General features: G+C 38.8%; 1 protein-coding gene across 5 annotated transcripts in view; it reads left to right on the top strand.

Moving 5' to 3' along the window:
- Positions 1–27,809, top strand: part of LOC149552499 (calcium-transporting ATPase 5, plasma membrane-type-like) — a 325,070-nt gene that overhangs the window by 135,771 nt on the left and 161,490 nt on the right. For all 5 annotated transcript variants that reach the window (XR_016352944.1, XM_089788076.1, XM_089788075.1 and 2 more), the window contains exons 16-18: positions 10,902–10,957; positions 11,060–11,102; positions 11,219–11,302. Coding sequence is in view for 4 of the 5 variants with exons in the window: in XM_089788076.1 (XP_089644202.1) it covers positions 10,902–10,957; positions 11,060–11,102; positions 11,219–11,302 (183 nt within the window). In the remaining variant the exon portion in view is untranslated. The remainder of the gene's footprint in view (positions 1–10,901; positions 10,958–11,059; positions 11,103–11,218; positions 11,303–27,809) is intronic.

The raw sequence follows: 27,809 nt of genomic DNA, 5'->3' as shown, positions 1-27,809 counted from the left end.
ATGATCAGGTAACTACATTTGATGATTTTAGTCAAAGAGTGATAGATAGATTTGACCTCAAGGATGATGATTATGAGGATGTTGTTGTGCATGATGGTGAGATACCTGGTGGAGATGAGCAGACATTGAGCATTCATGACTTTTCTGAGAGAGAGTACCAGGCACAGTTAGATGCTTCGTCACATGAGGTTGAGGCTAGTAGTACTTCACATGATTTATCCGGCCAGCTGAAGGTGAGTGAAGATAGTATTGTGACTACATTATCTCATCATGACAGGTATGTGGAGTTGGTATTGGTCATATTACTCAAGTGAGGATTTTGCTTGAGTTACCAGCTGATTCTAGTTTACAAATATGGACTTGAGATTGTTATATTGGCATTTGGGATTCAGTTGACTGTAAATCTTTAACACTTTTTGGTAGCAGTGATTGTTTGGGTGCTATCATGGATTTGATTAGCAGATTGCATGGTGTTGTCTTTTCTTGTGCCAGGAGCTTATCCGATGTTGGTATTAGTTTTTATACACCGGTGTTGGGCTTTGTTCATATATCCAGTTGACCATACTTGCTGGAATGTGTTGATGATCTTTCATATTTGGTAGTGTGTACAGATGAGTCCCAGGATCATATTGGCATTGATGACATGCAGGAGGATGCAGTGGGCAGTTGTGAAGACTTAGTTTCCTTGGGTATAGAGGAGTTGGACAACAGTGCTACAGTTTTTGATACTCCGTATGTTGATATGATCTTTAGAGTTGATTCACAGGATATGGATGGTAATACTCTAGAGACTAGTAACTTTGAGGATACTCCTTTAGACAGTGCATCGGAGGAGGTTTGTAGGAGACAGTCAAGCCAGTGCCATCATGTGTCTAATCAGTTGAGAGTTAGTGACCAAGACATTGCTATCACTTGTCAGCATTTCGATGCTGCTCTTCAGTTGTTAGCAGTTTATGGATGGGGTTCTCCTACTAGTGATGAGCAGGAAGGCAGTTATCTTTCCTTGACAAAGTTCCACTCTTTATGGGAGGCTATCCAAGTTTTGAGACAGGATTATATGCAGTTGGTAGCCAATAGAGATTATCTTATGGAGTGGGGCAGTACAGCATACGATGCATTGTTGGCCAGGGAGGATGAGGTGAGTGAGCTTACTCAGCAGCTTGAGGTGAATTCTGAGATTCTTGAGAGTACACAGTTGGCTTTCAAGGAGTCACAGTTTCATTTGGCTAAGGTGACCATGGAGTTAGAGCGACTACAATCTTTACCTGATTCTATACAGTCACAAGCTGTGGTGTTTGGTGATCCGAGGATGTCCATGGCCGAGATTGTCAGAGACAGTGGAGATGGGGATGCATCCATCCTTGATACTAACATTGGCATATCAGGTTCATTCCCACTAGAGTCAAGTTCAGTTGAGTTGGGTGTTGTAGCAGATTGTTGTATGCCTGACATGGTGGTGGCCTCTAGTACTGATGGCACGAAGACTAGAGATGTATCAAAGTTCATGTGTGATGTTGGTGAGTCGGTAGTTGGCATGGTTCTTGCTAGTAATACTACTCCCTTGGTGATATCTTCGGAGGTAGTAGTCAGTTCCAACATGGTTAATGATCAATTGCAGTTAGTTTCATCTGGATTACAGTCTGAGCCACTAACTGAGATTGGCGCATTCTATCGGCATTACACTGTGAGGTATGCTTATCAATTTACCTTTGATGACCATGTTGATGAGATGATGATACAGAGATGTACTTTGGTTCCTAGTGCCTATCATCAGTTATGGGACAGTTTGATGCCTCAAGATGAGAGTTGTGATGGGCATGACATGGTGATAGGTTATGTAGTTGACAGCTTGATAATATGTGACTTAGAGAAGGAATTTGGGAGTGATGCTTCTGTGGGTGTTGTTATTGATTGTTTTTTGTATGAGTTTGGTGTTTTCAGTTGAGTATTTCATATCAGTTTGGGTTGCTGCTGTATTTCAGACTTTAAGATGTTAAAATAGAGCTGAATATATGTATTGGGATGTGATTAAACTTCTGAAATAGATTATTAGTGTTTTTCTGGTGTTTCTGGGCATTTTTGTGTTAATTTCGGGAGCCCGATGAGCATAGTTTTTGTCCTACATTTGTGAACTGTTGTGTAAAGGCTATACAGATCTGGAAATGGCATTTTGTAGGCTTTCATGCTGCTGAAATTTCTGTAAAAATCTCCATTTTCAGATTTATTAATAATTTGTGAAGTTGTGAAGCTTTTGGCACTATTTCGATCATACCCGATTTGGGTTTTCTTGAGAAATTTGGTGGATCTTTGTGATATTAGTTGTTTGGTTTTGAAAATTTGATTAGAGGTTGGAAATATCATAAAAAATTAGTAAAGGGACATTTCATAAACTGTACACTTCCTTTTGCTTCTATTGCTGGGATTGGAATATTATAGTGATATCAGAGCCAATCATCCTGCCAGCTTGTAGTCAATGAATGAGAGTTTATAGCTGGAAGAGAAGAAGATCCCATTCAGTTGATAGAATGGTGAAACAAGAACCCACTGCTACTGAACTCATGGAAATACTAAGAGATCTTTCGAGGAATTAGGTGTAGATTAATGATACTTAGTGACTTATGGAAGAAAGTATCAGGAAATTGGTAGATAATAAAATATTTGGTGAACAAAATGGTCACAGTGCGGACTCGGTGTCGGGTAAGATAAACCCTCATCCAACACGCTCTCGACCTTCCATGCCGTTTTTCCCTCCATGGATAGAGGTACCACATAGAGGAAAGCAAACAACCTTTGAAGAAGTTCAAGGACAGTTGAGAGAAGACAGGAAGAATGCAAATTTGGAGGAGGATATATATCCTACAAAGATTACGTGGAACTGAAAATGAGGTGTTTTGGAGGCGGAAATTGAGGATACTTCAACAATGATCTCTAAAGGAAGTTGAGTTAGGTAAATCTGTCACCTTTTGACGAATCTGGAACCATATCTACTAAAGCTTGGATGATGAAGGCCTACACTTACTTTCAACTTTATCCAATCCCAGAAGAGGAAGCAATCAAATTTGCAGCACTACACTTGGGAGGGAGTGACACATGAATGGTGGGATCATGGCACCATCACACTGGGGCATGACCAAATAAATACTTATGCAACATTTATTGAAAGATTGATAGATCGATTTGATGGTAAAGATCTAGAATTGATTTCAAGGAATAAGCACAATTGAGACAAATTGGATTGGTCCACTAGTACATCACAGAATTTCAGAAACTTTCTGTTTTTGTTACGGACATTTCCGAAAAGAGATGGATAGTGCTCTTTATGGATGGAATGGTGCAACCACTGAGGGGTTGGGTAAAAGGTTCCAATCCTACCACCCTTTTGGAAGCCATAAAAAAGGCACGAAGCATGGCATCATCATCGACATCATCCTCTCAAGGTTACTCACACTCCAAACCGCCAGTATTTCCAAAGGACAAAGATAACAAACCTCTGCCGAAGAAACCTTTGTTGGACGAAGCCACCAGACAAGAGCTACGAAGGAAGAAATTATGCTTCAATTGCAAGGGACCATGGGAGCCTAGGCATAGATGCCTTGGTAAAGGAAAAATACACTACATTGAAGTCGTATTCAATGATGAGGATCTACCTACAATAGATGACCATTCCACCATATGGAGAGAATTGTAGCTTCAGTTCGACGTGGAGGAACCATTGCTTTAGCCAGGAGCCCGAGGTGTACGGTATTTTGTGTATGGGGAACCCTTCAAGGGCAAAGGGTCATGATGATGCTCGATAGAAGAGCTACTATAAAGTTCATAAACTCATCTTTGGTGAGACGAAGAGGTCTACCTATTGAGATGCACGCAGGACTCCAAGTCAAGGTCGTCGAGGGGACACTTTTTTCCTACATGTACCTTGTTCCCCAACTGAATATCACCATGGCTAACCACACTATGAAAAAAGATTTCTTTATAGTGGACTTGGATGATATGGAGGTTATTCTGGGCATATAGTGGATGGAGACACTTGATGAATATACCTAGAGCTTCAAATAGATGGACTTCACTTTTGTTGTCGAGGGGAAGAAGGTTGTTCTCTATTGAATGGCCAATGAAGGACCGAAGGAAGTTGCAGCATAGTGGATGGAAGCATTTTTTTGGCATGATGACATTGCATGGGCTGCGCATTGTGTCATTTCGACGGAACCTATAAAAGGACAAAAATCTTCTTACTGGGACATTGAATTTCAAAATATTTTGAGGACCCATGATAAAGTTTTGATAGACATTCTTTCTGGCATACCCCCCCCCATCATGGGTTTGAACATACCATCGAGTTGGAAGCCAATGCCAAACTAGTTATAACCACACTTTACTGTCACCCCAAGAAATTCAAAGATGAGATTGAGAAGACTATTTAAGAACTACTCATGAAAGGATGGATCCGTCCCAACTCTAGCCCTTTTGCATCATTAGTGGTTTTGGTAAGAAAGAAGGATGGGACGATGCGCCTGTGTGTGGAATACCGTGCACCGAATAAGAAGACAATTAAAACCAAATACCTTATTCCCAGGATCGATGAGTTGTTGGATGAGCTGCATGGGGCAATTTATTTTTCTAAAATAGATCTTCGCTTCGGCTACCATCAGATCCGCATGTGGGAAGAAGAGATGGAGAAGATGGATTTTCGTTGTCACTATGGGTATTATGAGTTCCTAGTCATGTCGTTTGGATTAATGAATGCATTGGCTACTTTTCAGTGTTGCATGAGTCACATCTTCAACAAACAACTGTGTAAGTACTTGTTGGTATTCTTTGACAATATCTTTATTTATGGAAAAACTTGGAAAGAACACCTGAGACACTTGAACGAAGTCTTAGGGATCATGAAGGCTCAGTCCTTGTTTTCTTAGCAATCCAAGTGTGAATTCAGAATGACAGAAATATTATACTTAGGGCACGTTGTCAGCAAATATGGAGTGTAGGTGCACTAAGAAAAGATTCAAGCTATCCTGGATTGACCCCCACCAAAATCGCTCTCTAAGTTGCGAGGGTTCTTAGGTCTGTGTAGTTACTATTGGAGGTTTGTAAGGGGTTTCTCTCAGCTCAACGCATCGTTAACTGATCTAACTAAGAAAGGCTCCTTCTAATGGAATGAAAGAGTGCAATGCACCTTATATATGTTAAAAAAAGCAATGAGCACTTGTCAAATTCTTGCCTTACTCTATTTCACACAACCATTCAGTCTTGAGTGTGATGCATATGGAGAGGGAATTGGTGTGATATTAATGCAAGATAGACACACTAGAGCCTATGAGAGTCGAAAGCTTACAAAAGCGAAGCGTTTATATTCCATTTATGACAAAGAGATGTTGGCCATCGTGCATGCGCTAACCAAATTCTAGCAGTATCTAGTAGGTGCCAAGTTTGTTGTTTGTACCGATCATAATAGTTTGAGATATTTTTTGGAGCAACGAGATCTAAACGATTGGAAACAAAAATGAGTAAGATTCTAGCTTTTGATTTTGACAGTGAATATGTGAAGGAGAAGAACAATGTGGTTGCAAATGCCCTGTCAAGAAAACCTACTATCTATTTAATATCCCAGATCTTAGATGATTGGAAAGCACACTTATTGGTGGAATATTCCAAAACGACAACACTCACGATTATTGATACAAGGTGGTGGATGACATCATTTACTATAAGGATTGAATATACTTGGTGCGTGAATCCAAATTGAAGCAAAAAATCGTGAAGGAAATACACGACTCACCCTTGGCCGGGCACCTAGGATTTCTCAAAAGCTATAGACAGCTCAGGGAGAGGTTTTCATGGAAGGGACTTAAAGGAGATGTATTGTAGTATGTATGAGAATGTGCAATTTGCCAACAGAACAAATCCAACACACTTTACTTGTTGGGTTATTGCAGCCCTTACCTATACCAGAACAAAAGTGGGGAAGCATCTCTATGGACTTCATCACGAGAGTTCCTAAAGTAAATGGGAAGGATTGCATCTTTGTGGTGGTGGACAGGCTGACAAAGTATGCACACTTCTTCGCCATCCCCTCATATTTTTAGGCCGTGCAGGTAGCAAACTTATTTTTCAAAGAAGTTTTTCGTCTGCATGAATTACCCAAAAACATTTTTAGTGACAGAGATGGGCGGTTTATCAGTATACTTTGGACATAATTGTTTTGGTTGGTAGGAACAAAATTGTTGCCAAGTGCGAGCTACCACCCTCAAACAGACAAACAGATGGAGATTGTGAAAAGTGACTAGAAGGTTACCTCTAGAATTAGGTTTCGGCACAGCAACAGGCATGGGTCGAATTGATGCATCTAGGGTAATACTATTACATTACTACTTATCACATGTCCGTCGGGATGGCACCCTTCAAAGCACTGTATGGGTATGAACCCCTTTCATTTATTGACATGGTGCTGAGTGATAGTCGCATAGAAAGGGTGAGGGACTGGCTTCAAGAAGGGCAAGACATCCTGAGATGCTTGAAAGATAACTTACAAAGGGCACAAAATCAACAAAAGATGTACGTCGATAGACACTGGATCGGGAGAAGTTTTGAAGTAGGTAAGATGGATAAGATAATAGTATTAATGTCCAACAAAAAAACCACATGGGTTTATGGGACTGAGCATACAAACAAAAGAGCCAACTAAAGTAGGAACACCAAACAGTGATTGAGAAGAAGAACAAAATAAGACACAAAACTAGAAAAACCAAGGTAAGGACTAAAGGTCCTTCCTTGGTACAAAGAAATCAGTCACATAAGGGTATAACCATGAACGATCCAGAGTCTTAGATCCTCGCTGAGAATCACTGGATGAATGTTGTTGTTGGGAAAGACTGGTGAAGTGGCAAACCGATCTGGAGTGAGTAGTACTGGATGGCTTTTCCGCACCTTGTAGTGGAGATAGGGGGGAGAAAAAGGCGGTGATGAGCTGGTCTAAAATATGGCCCTAAGGAACGAGTGACTGCATGGTATGTACACAGAGCTGGGTGGCCTCCCGTAGGTAAAGTGCAAGGCACCGTTGGTTGATATAGCTAAAGGGCGCTGAAAGAGAAAAGCAATCTCTAAATAGGAAATAAAATCTCCCTTTGATCTCATAGTAGATAGGACAACGAAATATAAAGCGAGTCTCAGTCTCCACCTTTGCCAAAGTACATAGTCGACAGATTTGGTCCTGTCTATCCATATAGTGATTAGTCTGGACCCGAAGACGATGGGAGCCAACTCTGAAGGAGCCGAAAGAAAATCTCAGAGCGTGACTCTAGCGTCGATAAAGATAAGCAAGGCGGACAATAATACCATTCTGAACCTCAAGAAAATGCTCAGCATAAAAGGCCAACTTCGAATGTAATCCGCCAAGAGGATTACGCCAGGTAGTGATAATGTACTGTCTATAGATATCCTGTCTGACATGCTCATTCAACTCCTAATGTGAGGGAAGGAGGTGAGTAGGAGCATCCAACGAGAACTAATAAAGAGGAAGATGATCAATCTCAATCCTAATCAAACTCAACAGAGAGGTGGACTGGGCGTACCAACAACGAGATCTAGTGCCATTGTTGGATCTCATAAGTGTAACAAAAGAACAGTATGCCAAATGAGAATATCTGTGTTAGTCGACGGTTGAATCCGTAAAGCCTCGAATTTGATGGAGAAACCAGATCAAGTAAAAAATGGCCACAAGTTTGAAAGGATGAGCTCCAAACTCGACCAAAACAATGCTGTGGGTGGCGAGTCTGTGACATATAATGATACGCCATAAAAGCAACGTCTGAACACACTCTATAGAGGTCCAATCAGAAGCAAGAAGAGGTCCCCAAACCACCGAGCCATAGAGAAGAGTCGGTTGAACCAAGGAGTCCAAGAGGGACAACTTGGCTGAAATGTCTAGAAAATGATGTCTGAAGCATTGTGTCTCAATCATGGCCAGAGAACCCATGCCCTTACTTTGGACCGAATAACCGATTCAAGTTGAAGCGGGGTCTTGAGAACTTCACCTCGAGATACATGTAAGAAGAAGTAATCTCAACCTCTTGTTCCCGAAAGAAGTAATGAAGATGAAAGGTCTTTAAGCAGTTAAAGATCATAACTTGAGTCTTGGTCAAATTGACCATGAGTTGACGCTGATCACAAAAAGAAGGCAAACCATTAAGGAGTCTCTATAAATTGTCAGGAGAAGAGGCCAAGAGAACAACATCATTGGCAAAAAGGAGAATGGAGATCAAAACCTGATGCAAATAACAACCGTCACCAGGTTGCGAAGAGTTCACAAGGAATTCCTCAAGCTCGCCAATATATAACCCGAAAAGGGTGGGAGAAAGGAGGAAATCTTGCTTCACCCCAATAGTGCTCTGAATTGGAATACAAAATCCCTCCCGAGTCTTGAATTAACCAATCACTTTCTCATATAGTCTCATAATAGCAGTTAACAACATATCTGAGATCCCAATCTCGCTAAGTTTCTGAAATAAGGCCATTCGAGGAACATAATCAAAAGCCTTGCAGAAGTCCAAAAACAGTAGTAGACTTTCTTAAAGTGGTGCCTAACCTCCTCAATAATAGCCCACAACATGAAGACATGATCCGTAGTTTGGTAGTTCGCTCGAAAACTGGCCTGACCTCTTGCTTTACACCCTTTCCTATCAAGCTCTCTAGATAGCATAGTGTTTAGAGTAGTGGCATAAAGTTTGGCAAAAGTATGCTCGATCATGATGGTCCTTTAGTTACCAGGGTTGGAAGTAAGCCTAGACTTGTGAATAGGGTAAATCATATGTCGCGACCATGACTCAGGAAACCCAGTATGAACCACTCTATTAAAGAGTGTAGGAAGGTAGGATTTGAGGACCAAAGCACTAAGATTGAAAGTTCTGCCCGGAAACCTTCCTCATCCGCCGCTTTATTGCATCTGATGGATATAATGACCTCATAAATACTAGAGGAGGTGAATAGATGACAATAAGGAGGTGGAGTGGAATGAAGAGGTTGCTGCCTTGGAATGTCATAAAGCGTAATGGTGTGGGAGGTTAGAGAGTGAAAGAAAAATTGAAACCACGCTTTTATGGCCCTTATATAGTTCGCCGCATCAGTGAAGTTGCCTGAGCTGGAATTTCTAGAAGGAAGCCGCATTCATAACATTTTTCATGTCTCTTGCCTAGTTGTGGGACAAAATGTCACGGTAACTGTAGACCTTCCGCCGCTCAATAAATAAGGGAGGCTCATATTGGAACTGGTCAAGATCATTGATGTATTTGAGAAGACCCTACAAAACCGTACTTTGAAGGAATACTTGGTACGCTGGAAACACTTGCCATTGGACGACACGACTTGGAAAGGTGAACACATTCTGCAGCATCTAGCATTGCATTTGCTTGAGGACAAGAAAAGTTTGGGATGAGAGGACTGTAAGGTTTCTATCATAAAATAAATAATTAATCAAACCTTGTTAATGGGCCGATTGAATTAGTATATCTCGGACCCATTTTTATTTAATTGTTTCCGTAGGTAGGTGTGGTCATCGGCTATCTTTGTAAACCCTCAGAAGGTTTGCCCGACAGGTATTTAAACATGACTTGTATGTAGCAGTTGGTATGCGATTTTGGATTATTTGTTTATACTACGAATTCCTGTGGGAGTTCTGAATTGTTCTCCACTTTGGAAGTGATGATATTCCCTGTTTGGCTCTTGCGGTTTCGGTGGGATTGAACCCTCACCCTATTCCATCTGTGTATTACTTTGCTCGGATCTAGTAAACCAGAGCACCATCTTTGTTGCAGACTCACATACATACATACATATATACATACATACATACATACATATATATATATATATATATATATATATATATATATATATATATATCCCTAGGATTGGATTGTATCAATTGTCTTAGCATTAAGTAACGTAACTGATGGATGTATTGCTTAGGTGACTAGTGTAGCTCAATTCCACACTCCATACGACCTAACCATTTGCTCCCCTATATGGCTTATCCATTCCTCTTGCCCCATGGTTTCCCCCCCATATACCATACAACATTACACCACCTTCCCACAACTCTAGCTCACTACCGTACGGACACAGTCTGTACAACAACTCCTAACACTGTACGGCTTCCCAAATCCATCATACAACCTCCCTGTGTTGCATCCATACGACCTCTCTGTGGCTTCCGTACGGCCTCCCTGTGTTGCGTCCATATGGCTTCTTTGTTGCTTCCATACGGACACCTAGACCCTACTATATGACCTCTTTGCTAAACTGTACACTTCCTTCTACTTCTATTGTTGGGATTGGAACATTACAGCTTTTCCCAAGTTTAGGTTTCTTGAGGCTTCATAAATAACAAGGGACTGTCTACAGTTTGATGGTCTTGGGAATAACAAAAGGCATTCGCTAGCATGGAATTGGTTGTACTATTCCTAAGAATCTCATTTACCTTTATAGGATTGTGTGTATTTTAAATTTTTGTTCCCAACAGTGATCACTCTTCTATAGCTTATTCTTATCTTAGCAAAATCATGGTCTACATTATTCTTCCTTGGATATCATTTGTTGTATGTTGAGAGATCACATCATATACAGAATGATATACCTGTGCATTGCAATTTTGGATAATACAATATAGTTCCATTTTGACTTACAACATACAATGTTTTGAATTTCTGCTTATGTACAACTTGTTATTTGTATGCTTATCGTGTCATGGATATGTAACCTTGAAATGTTATTTTCTTCATCTGCATTGTGTTATTCTATATTCAAATTGATTGGAAAGAGTTTGGCGACAATAGATCAGCAAGTAAATATTATATTCAAATGTATCGAGAAATAGTTTAATAGTTATCTATTGATGCTTATCTTGTCAGGTTGTAATTGTTGTGATAGCTGTTCCTGAAGGCCTTCCACTGGCTGTAACTCTCACGTATATTTCTGAAAGCGTTTTCTGTCCCATCTATTGTTGCTTGAGGAATATGATTCATTATGTACAAAATTTTAATTGAATTACATTTCCTTTTATGAGCAGGTTAGCATACTCTATGAGAAAAATGATGGAGGATAAATCTCTGGTTTGTATTTCCTAACTACTGAAAGTTTCCACAGATGCCCTTGCCTATTGTCTATTCTCATGTGCTAAGGCTATCGATGTATTCTATTCTCATGTTCTTAGGCTATCAATGTACAGGTCAGACATCTGTCAGCTTGTGAGACAATGGGATCTGCAACAATAATTTGTAGTGACAAAACAGGAACTCTAACCCAAAATGAGGTATTATTTTTACATTGAGAATGAGAAATTAGTTAATTGTAAAAACAAATGGCAAATTACAATGTTCTTTAAATAGTAAAATTTTAAATTTGCATAGTCCAAATTTGGAAATGGAGTTACCATGCAAAAAATATCACTCAAGCCAAAGATACATATTGACATCTGAAAATGGAGTTATCTGGCAAACATTATCACCAAGAAAAAGTTACATATAAACACTTATTTGCCTACATATGTTCCTTCTAGTCTTGATTACAATTTAAGTCACTATCCCATGAATGCCACCAGTTAAATTATGAGACTGACTGAGATAAGAAACCATATAGCATGAGGTGACAATCTATCTTTATCCGCTTCTTTTTTAGAAGAGGAGAAAGAGTAGAGCTTTTAGATTGGGGTGCCTTTTCTGCTAGGAGATCTTGGACATGCTTCATAGTATGCATGGAGACACAGATTTTCTATCCACCTCTACTCTTCCTCATTTAAGGTACTTTGGTTTTGCTGCTTCAGGAGGTTGTCACTTTAAAAATCAGGAATTTGCATGGATCCTACAAGATACTAAACTGATAAGAAGAAGAGATAAACTTATTTGATTACATATGTTCCTTCTAGTCTTGATTCGGAACTTAAGTCACTATACCATGAATCCTACCAATTAAATTATGAGACTGACTCAGATAAAAAACCATATAGCATGAGATGACAAACTATTTTAATACTCTTTTTCTAGAAGTGGAGAAAGAGTAGAGCTTTTAAGTTGGGGCGCCTTTTCTGCTAGGAGATCTTGGGCATGCTTCATAGCTTGTAAAGTGCGCAAGCTGGCTCCAACTGTCAATGCAGAGAGATGATATGTTTCTTTTTTCGAGTTTTGTTCTTTTTCACTTTTTTTTTGAACTTTTTTGTAATATAAACTTGAAATGAAATAGTGATATAAAAACGAAAATTCTGAAATAGACAAATGACATTCCACACCTAAAACTTTAATTCTGATTCAGTACTTGCAAATTTATTAATTATTAAACTCACGCTTGCAAGAGTAAGGAAAATAACAATTAAATATTCCTGGACCCTGATGCTTGTTTGTGCAGTATAAATCATTGCAAGCTGAATGCTATTTTTCCTCAGTCCCAATCGCAGCCAAATGCACAATGCCCAGCCAGTGGTGTTGGCTCACACACCTGATCTATACAGTCACCTGCAGCAGTAGAAACCCACACCAATAACGGCATTCCAGTTTGCAAGGAAAGTTTGCCCAATCCAGGTGTTGAACAGGCAGGTTGGTTTGGGATCAAATGCCTCACAAAACCCTTGGAAAAACCACCACAATTTGCAGGAAGTATTGGTGTTTTATTCATATAATTAAGCACCAGTTTTGGCAGGGAGATTGACACCTAACAGCAGTGTTTTTAGGCGTTTGGAAGCAAATTAAAAAAACATCAAATCTCAGAGAAATCCCATGCGAACAGTAGATACTTGATGCCAATGTTGATGATGAAAATCAGCGATAATGGATTCCCAATTTGCAATTGTATATGATTTATATCTCCAGAGAAACAAATGTCTTCCTAATATCGGTAGCCACAAAAGTGGAAGACTCACAGAATTCTCAGAAATGCAAATACCAATTCCACTATACCTCAGCAATAGAATGGAGAAATCACAGCCTTCAAACCCTCAGAAATTGCCAGAGCAGTAATACAATTAATTGGATGCTAAATTCGCACAATTGGAGCCATTCTCATAATCACAATTGTGCAATTCAGCTTCTACTTCACACTTCTCACTTAAGAGTCTTCAACTTCACAATTCCATTTTATAACATGTAATAATATAAATTGCTTTAATAATAAATTTTAATGGAGCCTCATTAATAAATTAATATATACGAACTCCATCAAAAAAAAGCTCAATCCTATGCAAATGATGACCAACCAATTGTGCCGCCATTGCATTGCCAAAAATAGCAATCATCCAAAATTAGACTTACTATAAATAGCATGTCTACATTAGACACCCTCAAAACTCACTATCAGCTCATGAGGGTAGCGACAATGAACTGACCAATCTTGGCTGTAGGAACTTGCTAAATCGGGGACATTACAATCCTCCCTCCCCAAGATTACTTGTCCCCAAGCAATCGCAACTTGGGGTGCTAAAGAAAAAATTTTCAAGCTCCCAAGTGGCATCCTCGTTCGGAAGTCCCTGCCACTTAACCAAAATCTCCTTGATAGTCCTCTGCAATTGGCTCTCCCCGATATCAAGTATTGGCTCAAGGATCAACTCAAGCCTCCCCTCATCATCCAACAAGGGTAAAATGGGAGATGGAATCACATGTCTGCCTCGCACCTTATTGAGGTGTGAAACATGAAACACATATGCACCCTACTATCCTCTAACAGATCCAACTCATGCCACGTTACCAATTCGCCTCACGACCCGGAAGGGACTATAATATTGAGGCTCTTTCCAGCTCTATTTTTCTTGGTGGAAGATTGTCAGTACGACTGCAACATCAAGTAAACCATATCACCCCCATGAAAGGAGCGAGCTATCCTCCTCTAATCAACATACGTGTTTATGCTGATACTGTGCCCTTTGTATATTATCTCTCAATGTCTTCATGTCTTGACTATCCTTCAACATGTCGCCTACATTGGGCACTCTACTACTGTTGCAAATCAAATCTATAAAGCTAGGAGGATCATATCCGTACAAAGCTTTGAAAGGTGACATTTGTGTAGTCATGTGGTGAGTGGAATTATAACAATACCCACATAAATGAATCCACTTCATCAAAGCTCTCTACCGAGAAGAAACCAAATTCTACAATTAACCCCCCACCCACTTATTCACAATCTCAGTTTGGCTGTCAATTTGAGGTTGGTAACTGGTGCTTAGAGTTAACTCTATTCCACATAATGTGAAAACTTCTTGCCAAAAGTGACTCATAAATCAGTTATCATGGTCACTCTCTATTGTTCGGGTTAAATCATGCAACTTGTACACCTACCTAAAGAACAACTTTGCTAACTATACTACTAAATATGTAGTGGTGATGGGAGAAAAAGCGAGCATACTTGGTTAGATGATCTGCCACCTCATAAATGCGATCTCTACCCTGGGCTTTCGGTAAGCACATAATGAAATCCATATATATACTCTACCACTTCCGCTTAGGAATGGGAAGTGTTTGCAATAACCCTATAGGGTAGGTATGCTCATGTTTTTTCTGCCGACAAACCTAACACTTTCTATCATAACACTGCACATCTGTCTTTAGAGCTCTCATGTAAATCTCTCCTGAATCTGTCTGTAGGTCTTAAAAAACTCGAGATAACCAGCCAATGGTGAATCGTGAAAGGCTCGAAGAATAATCTTTCTGGCACTTGATCTTGGGACAAGATAAATCCTTCCCTTTTAGATGTTCAACTCATTTGCAAGGGTGTAATTGTTGTCTTGAATACTGCTGTCCACAATACCACCTTCTGTTGTAGGGTGCTCCCCTTAATACCAATAACTCGTAACAGAAACAAAGAAACAACAACAAATGTGAGAACAAAATATGGACTTCTTATTTGCGCCGCAAATGCGGGATTACGTAATTCACAAGTACAATATGCTAACCCACATGGGCACCTTAATTACAATAAATAGCAAGACAAGCTACGAACTATGACCCAGCGCTGTCCTAGACAATGTTTGGGCGTTTTTTAAATAGTCAATTTTATGTCGCCCGGGAAGGTTCTAGACAATGGAACTTAATACCTAGGGCCGACATACCTTAACAATACATATAGAGTTGGCCAAATACATCTTTGACAATTATTTTAGATATTTTGGGTAGCCCAACTTTGAAAGGCCATAACTCATGAACCGTTGCTCCGATTGGCTATTATAACCATTTTTCGTAAACGCCAACACTTGATCTACAGGCTCGAGACTGCGCTAGCACCCTTTTGTCAAGTTTTTGGACCTCATTTGGGCACTCTAAGGCCTTCAACGGTGAGCTTGAAGATTTTTCTGCAAATTTTTCCTTTTAAAATTCGCAATAACTTCTCTGATACTTATACTTAAGCAATGAGATTTTTATGGTAGGCTTACAACTCTAAAATGAACCTTCTTGTAGAAAATGAGAACATTCTGAGCTCATATGACAAATTTACTAAAAATAGCAAGTTCCCATAAATAGTAACCATCCTGTCTATTAGTTCCTATTAAAACAGAAAAGATTGAAATAAAAAATATTTTTGGGTGATGCAAGATTGCTGTTACACCCAGGATGCTCCTACATCACTTTGCCACTAATCTTTGGCATACTCGGCTATGATCAAATGCTTCTAATCCTCATCAATCTTAGTAATCAAGCACAAGTGGGGCCTTAGAGAAAGGGCTTCAACTACAACATTGAGTACCCTTAATGTAGGAGATATCAAAATAATAGGATTGTAACTTGCTAACCCACTTCTGCTGTCTGTCATTCAGGTCCCTATGACCTAGGAAATGCTCCAAGCTATTTTGATCTGTCGCGATACAAAATTTGCTGCCAACCAAATACTGCCTGAACTTGGCGAAAGCATGTATGATGGCCAATATCTCCTTGTCATAGCCACTGAGTGATCTCTCAAGACCCTGTAGTTTACTGCTCTCAAATGCTTTAGGATGATGATCTTGGGATAATACTGCTCCAATTCCCTCACACAAGGCATTAGAGTGTAAGTCAAAGTTCAAACAACCTTGTAAAATCTAGCAAAGCTAATACAGGGTATGAAGTCATAATCACCTTGAACTTATCAAAGCACTCTTGTGCCTGAGGAGTCTACTAAAACCTACCCTTAAGGTTCGTAAGGGGAATTGCATGTCTCGAAATTCGTACCATAAATATGAGATAAAATGCACAAAGTCTGATGAAACCTCTCGGTTGTGTCAAGTTCTCGGGTGTAGATCACTCGAGAATAGAACGAACTTTACTAGGGTCAATGTGAACACCCTCTGCATTGATGATGAGACCCAAATATAGAAGCTCTGTCATACCAAGTGCATACTTGGGCTCCATGGCATAGAAGGAAGCCCTATCCAGAATATCAAATACTATATCCAGATTTGCAACATGATCATCCTAGGTCATTATTATAAATGAGGATGTCATCAAAGAATATCAACACAAACCTTCATAAGCGATTGTGAAACACCCTGCTTATAGTAGATTGAAAAGTGGTTGGGGCATTCGTCAAGCCAAAAGACATGACTAGAAACTCGAAATGGCCACAATGGCATCTGAGTGTTGTCTTCTTGACATCCTACTATGTGATTCAAACTTGATGGTAACCTGATCTCAAGTCAATCTTGGAGGAGAACTATGCCCCATCTAACTCATCAATAAGCTCATCGATCCAAGGGATAGGATACCATTTCTTAATAGTACTCTTATTAAGCATCTAGTAATCGATGCACATCCTCAATGTACCATCCTTCACCAGTACAACTGATGAAGCAAAGGGAGACTTACTCGACCTGATGTGTCCCATATCAAGCAGCCCTTGTATAGTCTTCTGAATCTCATCCTTGAGTTGCTTCGGGTGCCTATAAAGTGTAATCATAATGGGCTTAGTGTCCTCCTCCAACTCTATAATACACTCAATCCCTTGGTTGGGTAGTTTACCAGGTGGTAGATGACTAAAGACTTTGGAGTGTTTAGTTCTCAACTATCGAATGTCAAGCTTATCCGTATTGTTCATGTCGACATCAACTTGCACTTTGCTGCCCAATCAATCACATCCTCATGACGAACCAACTGCTACATATGTCTAAGAGAGATTTGCTTAAGATCATCACTCCTGATAGCCTTAAAAACCTGTGGTTTACCATCCCTAATAAATCTCATCTCCATCTTGTCTGTACTTATGCAAATGTCCTTAAGGGTATGCAAACATGCCATGCCAATAACTATATCTCTGCTGCCCATAACTACCACATAAAAATCTTCCTTAAATAAATGTATAAGTATTCAACTTAACTAGAAGATCTAAAATCATCTTGTTACGCCTAAGGGTGTAACCATCAGCCACTTGAACCCATAATCCCTCAAAGTCCTCAATCATAATCCCCCTCCTGGTGACCAAACGGGAATCAATGAAATTATGTGCAACACCTGTATCAAAGACTGCAATCACCCTCTGTCTAGCCAAGAGTCCACACATCCTAAAAGATCCTTCCTTCCTCATGCTAGAAAGTTAGGCAACCTTGAGATGAGATCAGCATCATCCCCGTAGCTCTATGTGCATCATGATCATAATTACCTAGCTACCCTATAAAATTAGAATTATCATCATTGTCATAGAACCACTCCATAATGTTATTCTTTCCCTTAGGCTTCATATAACAATCATGATCAACTATAATGACCCCAAATCTTGGGGTAAACAATTGAAATAAAACTTATAAATAAATACTAAAATCTATTTTATTAAGTGATATTGTCAATAATAAATCTACCCTTTATGATTTTAATTGAAATGATCTTCAATAGTAAATAAACAATAAATAAATAAACAAACATATATAGATATATAAATAGAATGAATCAAGCAAATATTATAAATATTATTGTAATGATAAATATATCATTATAATAAATATTATAAATATCATTATAAGTAAGCAATAAATAATTGAAATGGTCTTCAATTATAAATAAACAACAAAGGCAGGAACTAATAAATAAATAAATATATTGACTCAAACAAATATTATAAATGTTATTGTAATGATAAATATATAAATATAATAAATATCATTATAATGGTAAACTTACATATAACAAATATTATATATATTAAAGAGATCAAATGAGAGAACTATGGGTCACGACTAGTCTTGATGGTCATGGCTTTTGGCCAGAACAATGATATTTAAAGCTCATTTGATGTCCGCTCGGAAAAACAGAAGACAGGAACCACAAAAGAAGGACGACAGGCAGAGGGACGTTGATTGCCTAGCAAGCGGCATATACAGAGACCCCGCATATAACGTATAGGCAGCCTCACCTCATCGCAACATACAAAGGACGACAGATAATGTAGGACGTGGAGGAGCACGGGAAGGATAAAATACATCTCCAAGGACGCCATCCATTAGAGACTAAACCTTAAGCTTAGCCAGGGGCAATGCAGAAGTTCAAGGGACGCCAGCAATTCGGGTGAAGGTAGAACAGGATTGAAGGAACACCAAGTAAGGATGAGGAACAACTCTTAAATTTATAATGCCTATTGGGTATCAAGGAGAGATGGAATATCTTTGAAAAGCATACAGTAGTGAAGGACTAAAGCATATTCATATGCTATTATGTACATACCAATGATAGTTCGTTAAGGCTCAAGAAGATAGAAATCTCTCCTAAGAAGGATGAATGCATTTGATTAATCATTCATAAGGCTTAACAAGAGGGAAATCATGAGATGATGACGCTTCGTGGAGAGTTGTTCCACATAGGAGCCACAGGAGGCCCTCCCCTAGGAGCTTATTTTCAGATCATGACCTCTCCTTAAAAAGGGAAATTAATTAGGGGATAGGATATATGTTAGATTTCTGTATGTTTTAATGTTTTATAATAATTTTTGAGTACTAATACCTGTGCAGGTCCATTAAACCAGAGGATTTGCGGACTTCTTTTCAATCTCACACCAAGGGACATTACATTAACATCATTGGCTCCCCTACAATAAAAGCACGGCTTCTTTCTCCTTAAATCATTAATAGTCTCCCAATCTAAGGGAGCTACCATAAGACGCTCATAATCTGATTTTTCTTCCTTCTTCGAGGCTGCCTTGTCATATGATGAACTATAAGGCTTCGAGACAAACTTGCCTCTAGGTGTGGATGCCTCTAAATTTTTGGCCTTCTTAATGGATTTCTGCAGGGAAGATGGGTTCAAAGACTTGACCCATCCTCTAAGTGGCTCTACTAGACCCTCAGTAAACAACATAATTCTCCTCCGCTTAGATATATCGTACACCATCACGAAAAGCCTTTCAAACTCACTAATGAAGGCCTTCAGTCCACCTGTCTGCTTGAGCTAAGCTAACTCCTAGAAATACACCTCAGGATCCTTCCTATCAAATCACTCTATCAACCTGTCTACAAACTCTTGATAGTAAGTAATCTGATAATGATGAAGAGAAACCGATCCATGATACCACTAATTGTGAGAAACTTCATCAAGATGTAATATTGCAAATCTAATAACATCCTCTACAGTCACAGGACACAAAGCAAGATGAGTGTGGAGCTATGGAAGCAAGCTTGAGTTGTCACTCTACAACTACCATCAAGATGTGTCAGAGTCATCTTATTGGCCACCTCCTCGTAAGTCAGATTGCCTAGGCCTTTGTCTATCAGGAGTAGGCCTACCTCTGGAGTGCTCTCGCTTCTATGTCAGATATCTAGTAAAATTAAGATTGTGCTTGATGGCTTGTGGGAGAGTATGCTACTCACCAAAATGTGCAACCACATCATCTGCAAAGGGTGCAGCTTCAGTCTCAGTATTGACTGCATCCACCTCAGGGCTCATAAAGGTGGGTCTCTGAGGCCTATCATAAGTACCAATGTAACCAATCTTGTTAACCCTGTGATCAATCTTGACCTGGTCCTTCGCTCTATGCTTCTTACCAACTTTGGACCTGTCATTAACTCAAGATCTTTGTGAATAGACAGAATTGTCCCAAGTAACCCTCTCCCTACTCTATCCTGAAGGAACTGTAATCCACTGCAGAGTGTCAGAAAGCTTTTGCGACATATTTGAAACATGGTGTTGTCCAATTCCCAAGTCCTAAATGTCTCTCCTGTCTCTCTATCTATCTCTGAACTTGTGCCAACATTTCTATAACCTGTGCTAGCTTATCTTCCATAATCATGAACATCCCTCTCGCCCACAGTACCAAATTGAATATAGGTGGTGAAGTAGGATCTCTTCGGGATAATGGCTACCTGAAATAAATCTTCAATCCATAATGCACTGAAATGAAACCTCTGAATAATGCATTGATCACTATGCCTCTGAGCCCAATTGCCTGGAGGCTGGTAGGAAACTGCTATAATACTATTGTAAAGAACCCAAGCTCGCTCCAAATGTCAATGCTGCGAGATGATATCACTTTTTTTGTAATGTTCCGTTCTAGAATTGCCTTATGAATTCTCGTACGGAGCCCTTTGCATGTTGTTTTCTTTTTCACTTTATTTTCCAGCTTTCCAACATCCCCCAGTATCCTTTAGGTAGTCTTGTCGTGTGCTTCAGGTAGTCTGGTTGTGTGCTCCAGGTAGTATCCCTCAGTGCTTTAGGTAGCCAATGCTTTAGGTAATCTGGTTGTGTGCTCTAGGTAGTATCCCTTAGTGCTTTGGGTAGCCAATGCTTCAGGTAGTTCTCTCTCAGTGCTTTAGGTAGTCTTTCTTTATGCTTTAGGTAGTCTTCCTTAGTGCTTCGGGTAGTCCTTTTCAATGCTTCGGTAATCTTCCTCAATGCTTCGAGTAGCCAGTGCTTCAGGTAGTTCTCCCTCAATGCTTAGATAGTCTTTCTTTATGCTTCAGGTAGTCTTCCTCAATACTTTGGGTAGTTCTTTTCAATGCTTTGATAGTCTTCCTCAATGCTTTGGGTAGCCAGTGCTTCAAGTAGTTCTCCCTTAGTGCTTCGGGTAGCTAGTGCTTCAGGTAGTTCTCCCTTAGTGCTTCAGGTAGTCTTTTTTCATGCTTCAGGTAGTCTTCCTCAGTGCTTCGGGTAGTCCTTTTCAATGCTTTGGTAGTCTTGCTCAATGTTTCGGGTAGCCAGTCTCAGCCTAATTGGATATGAGATTTGAAAGGACAAACATCCAAGATGTGCTTAATGCCCTTTGTTCACCCTCCAAGCCCTAGTGTATGACATGAGAGACTGACTGATGACACACCTTGGAAATGGGCCGTACGGTGATTTTAGAGTGACCGCAGAGTGCTTGAAGGAGTCTGTATGGTATACTTGATCCATACAACACAATTGGACCGTACGGTATAACTAGGCTATATGGTGGGTCTGCTTGAACCATACGGAGGCGGGATTCATAGCTTTGCCAAACGGTGGGGGAGAGTCGTTGCTGTGCGGTGAATGGCCATACAGCCAAGATTGCCAGGGATGGAAATTGTACGGAAGTGCAAATGATTAAATATTGATACCAAATGGACACCTAGACTCAAATGCTAGAATTACGCATAAACTAATAATAGAACAAATCGTATAGGTGCCAAAAATGAGTGCCAAATGCCAGAGGTGGCCAGGAGTAATTTACGATTCAAACAATGATCACGCTTCAGATTTTCTAGATTTGAAACAAAGTAATACAAAGCCGGAATAGGGTGAGGGTTGAATCCTACTGAAACCAGATTAGCCAAGTAGGGAAGATCTTTCACTTCCGAAATGGTGAACAATACTGAACTCCAACACGAATTTGTAGTACACAAAAATAATCCAAAATCGCATACCAACTATTGTCTACATGCCGCAGTTAAATACTCTTCGGAGGATCTTCTTGAGGGTTTACAAAGATAGCCGGCTACACCTACGAAACAATTAAATAAAAATGGGTCCGAGATAATACTAAATCGATTGGAACCATAAATACAAATATTATTAGCTTGGGCCCCATATTAATTAATTAAAGTAACTAATTAAAGGTCCTTTTATTATATTATTTAAGTTTTGGGACCAATTAATTAATTAATTAAATTAAATAATTACATTGAAATTTGGGGACATGACATTTTTTTGAAGTTCTGTTTTATCTTCACTTTTTTTTTGTGTTTTTTGGAATATGAACTGGAATTGAAATACTTATATGAAAATGAAAATTCTGAAATAGACAAATGACATTGCACACCTACTACTGTAATTCTAAAGTGCTTCGAATTTATTAATTATTAAACTCATGTCTGCAAGAGTAAGGTAAATTTATTAATTATTAAACTCATTCTTGCAAGAGTAAGGAAAATTACAGTCAAATATTGCTGGAACCTAATGCTTTTTTGTGCAATCAAAATCATTCCAGGCTGAATGCCGTTTTTGCTCAAAACCAATCGCAGCCAAACACCCAACGCCCAACCAGTGGTGTTCGCTTACATACCCGACTTATACAGTCATCATGGTACTGGAAACCCGCACCAATAATGGCATTCATGTTTGCAAGGATAATTCGCCCTATCCATTTGTTAAACAGGTAGGTCGGTTTGGGATTCAAATGCCTCACAAAACCCTTGGAAAATCCACGTCAATTTGCAGGAAGTATTGGTATTTCATTCATATAGATATGCACCAGTTTTGGCAGGGAGATTGATGCCTAACAATAGTGATTTTATGTGTGTGGAAGCAGATTAAACAAACACCGAATCTCAGAGAAATCCCATGCAAACAACATATACTTGACACCAATGTTGATGATGAAAATCAGTGATAATGGATTCCCAATTTGCAATTGTATATGATTTGTGTCTCCAAGAAAACAAATTTCTTCCTAATCACAGTAGCCACAGAATTGGAAGACTCAAAAAAATTCTCACAAATGCAAATACCAATTCCACTTTACCTTAGCAATGGAATGGATAAATCACAGCATTCAAACCGTCAGAAATTACCAAAGAAATAAAACAAATAATTGGATGCTCAATTCTCACAATTGGAGCCACATTTATAATCACAATTGTGTAATTCAGATTCTAGTTCACGTTTCTCACTTAAGATGCTTAAACTTCAGAATTCCATTTTATAACATGTTACAATATAAAATGCTTTAATAATAATGAAGCCACATTAGTAAATCAATAAATATGAACTCCATTAAGAAAATGCACAATCCTATGCAGATGTTGACCAACCAACTGCACCACCATTGCACTACCAAAAATAGCAACCATCCAAAATCAGACTCACTATAAGTAGAAAGTCTACATCAGAGTCCCTCAAAACTCACTGTTTGCTTATAATGGTAGCGATGATGAACTGACCAATTCGGGCTATGGGAACCTGCTAAATTGGGGACATTACATAGTTTGTATGGAGAGATTTTTTATCCACCTCTTCTCTTGCTCATAAAAGGTACTTGGGTTTTGCTGCTTCAGGGGGTTGTCATTTTAAAATTCAAGAATTTACATGGATCCTACATGATACTAAACAAATAAGAAAAAGAAGAGCTAAACTATTAACCATAATAGGGACCCTTTTCTCTCTGAATCTTAGAAAAGGATCAACAAAATTGTTTCAATCAGAAGTCCTATTAATTTAGACATCAACGGTATAATTTCAGGCAATACCACTGTCCTACATTCACCATTCTCTCAGACATTTTTATCATCACCACCTTTGCTGATCTCCTTAAAATTGAAAGGGTACCACAACCCATCTATTTTCTACTTTTTCCTAGAAATACAATGCTTGTTCTTTTGAATTTGCAAATTGGAAACCCCCCAACTTCTTCTTATACATTTCACATCCACCATCTACAAAAGTAAAAGCATAGAAGCCTCACAAGAATTATTTCTCTTGTCATTCATATGGTCAATATCAACTCTGCAAATAATCTTATCTGGAATGATGATAATGAAAAGTGGACTCCTATTTTTTTTTGAAATGTTTTGCAAGTTTGAATGTCATTATTTATATCTTCAGTTTTTGTTCATTCTTTTATTAACTTCGCATCCTGCATCACATAGAGATTTGTAATAAAAAATTCATCAACCAAATTCTATTCTCTATTCTTTAACACTCATTTCATTAAATTGAAAGTGCCGGTCCCGGATCAGATTCAGATTTGGGTTCATGGGTTCGTTCAATTTTTTTTTAGGTGGGTTTGGATTCCCTTTGGGTTTGTCCATACAAAAACATGTCTTTTTATTTTAAAATATTTATGCAACAACAAATAAGTTCATAATAGACCACTCTGCTAATAGCAAAGCAACATAGCAAAATAGACCACCATACAACTTAATTCTAGTCCATATAACATATCAAAATGCTAATCAATGTTTCAGTTCAAAGATAATAATGTCAACATTAACAATTAGCCATCGCCGATCAAATATCATTAGAACTCATCAAACATATCACTATCCTCCCGCTGTGGCAAATTAGAAGCTCAAACCGTGCCACTAGTAGTGGTACTAACAATCTCAGCCTCATGATGACTAGGTAGCTCATGATGATGATGGTCAAATCCAAGTGCAGCAAGGCAGGCAAAAGAATCATCCAACGCCGCATATTCTGTTTCAACATCCCAATGCTTCACCTCCCTTTTTTGTACATATTGTCTTTGTGTGTTAGGAGCCTCAAGTTTAAATGTACATAGACCAAGTCTTTTACCTTCTTGGAATATGATCTATTTGGCGTTTTATAGAGTAGATGGAGTATCTATTTCAATTCCTCTTGATGATGATGAACTAGTAACTTATCAAGATTTTCAATTTTGAAATTAGAGAGCTAAGAGCTGTGAATAATTTAAAAAAATATAAATTCAGTATTCATCAACAAGAAGTTGGAAATTAGAATCTTAAGAGTTAAGAAATTACTTTTGATAAACAACTTTGATGGCAGCAGGGTATAGGTGCTGGTATATTTCTTCATGGAAGTACCACCATTTATGATCATGAACACTTTCTTTGCCTTTAAGAGTGTCAAGACCACAATCATCGGTTTTTGAGACACTTGTGAATTTAGAGGTTACGATAGGCTATATGGGATTGAGAAAGACCTTACAAAGTGATGCCTTGTAACCATGAACAACTTCAGGATCTCTATATTGAGCAACTCTAGTGCTACTCTCATTAAGGACTGCCTGACTATAGTATCTGCGGCTCAATGAAAAGGAAAGGAGATGCAAAGGGCTTGTCATTTTGTTCCATCTCTCCACCATGATTTTATGTAGTTCCTTGAAGATTGTTTCTTCACAATCTTGCTCTTTCTCATTAATGAATTTTTTATATCTTCAATGATAGAGTCAAGGCCATCATATACCTCACCCAAGTGAGGCCTATCCATGTCAATGTATCGGATCATGCTAAATAAAGGCTTAGTAAATCTCATGGGCACTCAATACAATTCCACCAAGAGTCATCTAGTATCATTGCCTTAATGACAGCTGCCCTTGTAACTAAATTGCTTCCATATGCTCCAATTATCATCGACTCCCATTCTATATATGCCTCTTTTGCCTTCACAAGGCATCTCAAAAGAATAGTGCTGGAGGCGAAATCACCCCCAACAACCTATTTCAAAATAACAGTAATAAATTCAAAATTAAAACCTCAAATAATAACTAAGTCTAAGACAAATTTAAGTTATAAATAATTACCTTACCTTAAATAACTCCAATCTTGAGAATCGTCTAAATATGGCTTGCAACATATGGTTGTTTGTGATGAACATTTGGATTTCTTGGACATCATCACACATTTGCTTGATCCACTCAATTCTCTTGCCAATATTTTGCAGCATTTGTTTGAGTGAGGGGACGGTACAAGGTGTCACTAAACTTGAACAATATTTTGAGGGCCAACTTGCTCAATGTATTGGAAAATAATGTTTGCAATAGATGGGCCATCCTTCAGTTGCTGTTCATAATCCAATTCTCTTAAAAACATTGCAACTCTTGTAGAGACTACAAAATTGCTGAACGAAGGATGACTTCTTAAATTTTTCCATCCATTAGATGCTATGGGTACACTTTTTTCAATCCATGAATCCTTGATGGGCTTTAAGGAATCATCTAACATGTTTCACCTCTTTGTCCAATAAAGTGGTGTGTACCTTCTCAAAAACTGAGTAAGAAAGATTTGGAAATGTCGACCAAGCCCTTGAATCCTCTTTGGAGCCTCATTGATTGATCTCACCTTTTCGAATATAGTAATCAAATAACATAATATGCCAATCCATTTGGATAGATGCATCCAACTATGTCTTGCTTGGCGATGTCCCTAGCCTCATTATACAATGACATTTCCATGGGTCCCTTCTCTCTCTTTTTTGTCTTCGGTTCTTGAGGAACATATAGGAATGAATAGCGCACTACAGGTTTTTCATTGGAAACTGAAGCCATAGAGACCTTTGATGCTTTTTTCCTTCTAGACCTTTCTAAAAGAAGAACAATTACATTCCTCTCTGCTTCATCTTCGTGTCTTTGCTCTTCAATATATTTCAGTAGAATATGGTTTGCAAGAAGGGTTGCGCTTTAACTCTTTGCTTGCCTATACAAAACCCGGTGCTTTTCTAAGGGTTGAAGCAAAAAGGTACTTTCACTCTACTATAAAAGCTTTTCTATTCCTCTTTGCAATTGCTGCAATCCAAAGGAAACCTCCTCCACATGGTAGTTGTTGAATCATTTCTACATATTTCTATAGTCGAAAGTTTGGGTCTGTTTTGATTCAGAATCTCTAGTGCTAGAAGCACTCACCATTCTATGAATCTATAAACAATATACAATGCCACAAACCAAAATGAAAAAATAAATAGAACAAGATAGTTCATTTCATTTTGTAGAAAAAATGCAAAGGAAAATTAAAAAACAATCAAAATCAACAAAACCTACCTCTTTTGTTGAGATCTTTCTCTTCGTTGTCTTTGAGGAGTTTTCAACACTTGCAACCACAAATAGTTCACAGGCCAGCTTAGAGAATCCAACAATCAGCCTTCAACACTCTTGTGTGATGATCCATACCTGCAACTCCTCTCAAGTCAATATGCAGACACTGAAATGAAGCCATATAGTAAATTGAGTGCAGTATGGTAAGTTTGAAATGCTTGTGTGGATGCCAAACAAGGGTGTAAGGTCAAGGGTGAAGGCCTTACGGTATGCTATTGGACACTAAATGTGTCGTACTGTGGGAAAGAAATGGTGTATGGTGAGCAACTCTGGCCGTACGGTGGTACAAGGAGGTCGCATGGTGACTGAAGGGAGGAGGGAAGTACGGTGTGCTATACGGTGAGTAGTTCGTACGTTAGAAATCAATGTAGTTAACCAAGCTATACAGTATGTAAGGTGAGCAAAAGTGAGTGTCACTTGGATGGTGTATGGATGGAGGGAAAATGCAAACATAAACCTACAGATCGAAATTTATTAGATAACACCTAACAAGAATGAAAATTGAACATATATAAGCCTTAATTAATATTTGCCACAAGATGGTGCTCCAATTTGCTAGATTCAAGGGAAGTATTACATGCAACAACGGAATAGAGTGAGGGTTGAATCCCACTGAAACCGCATGAAGCAAATAGGGAAGATCTTTCACTTCTAAAATGGTGAACAAATCCAAAACTCCAACAAGAATTCATAGTACAAAGAAATAATCCAAATTGCATACCTAACAACTACCTGCAAGCCGTGCTTAAATATCCGTTGGGAAAAACTTTTAAAGGGTGTTCAAAGATAGCTGACGACTACATAAACCTACGAAAACAAAACAAAAATGGGTCCGAGATATACTAACTCAATCGGCCCATTAAGAA

This window comes from Cupressus sempervirens, chromosome 6 (assembly GCF_028749045.1).
Source record: "Cupressus sempervirens isolate cs-2001-9-10 chromosome 6, ASM2874904v1, whole genome shotgun sequence".
NCBI lineage: Eukaryota > Viridiplantae > Streptophyta > Pinopsida > Cupressales > Cupressaceae > Cupressus > Cupressus sempervirens.
This window is presented reverse-complemented; position numbering and strand designations above follow the sequence as displayed.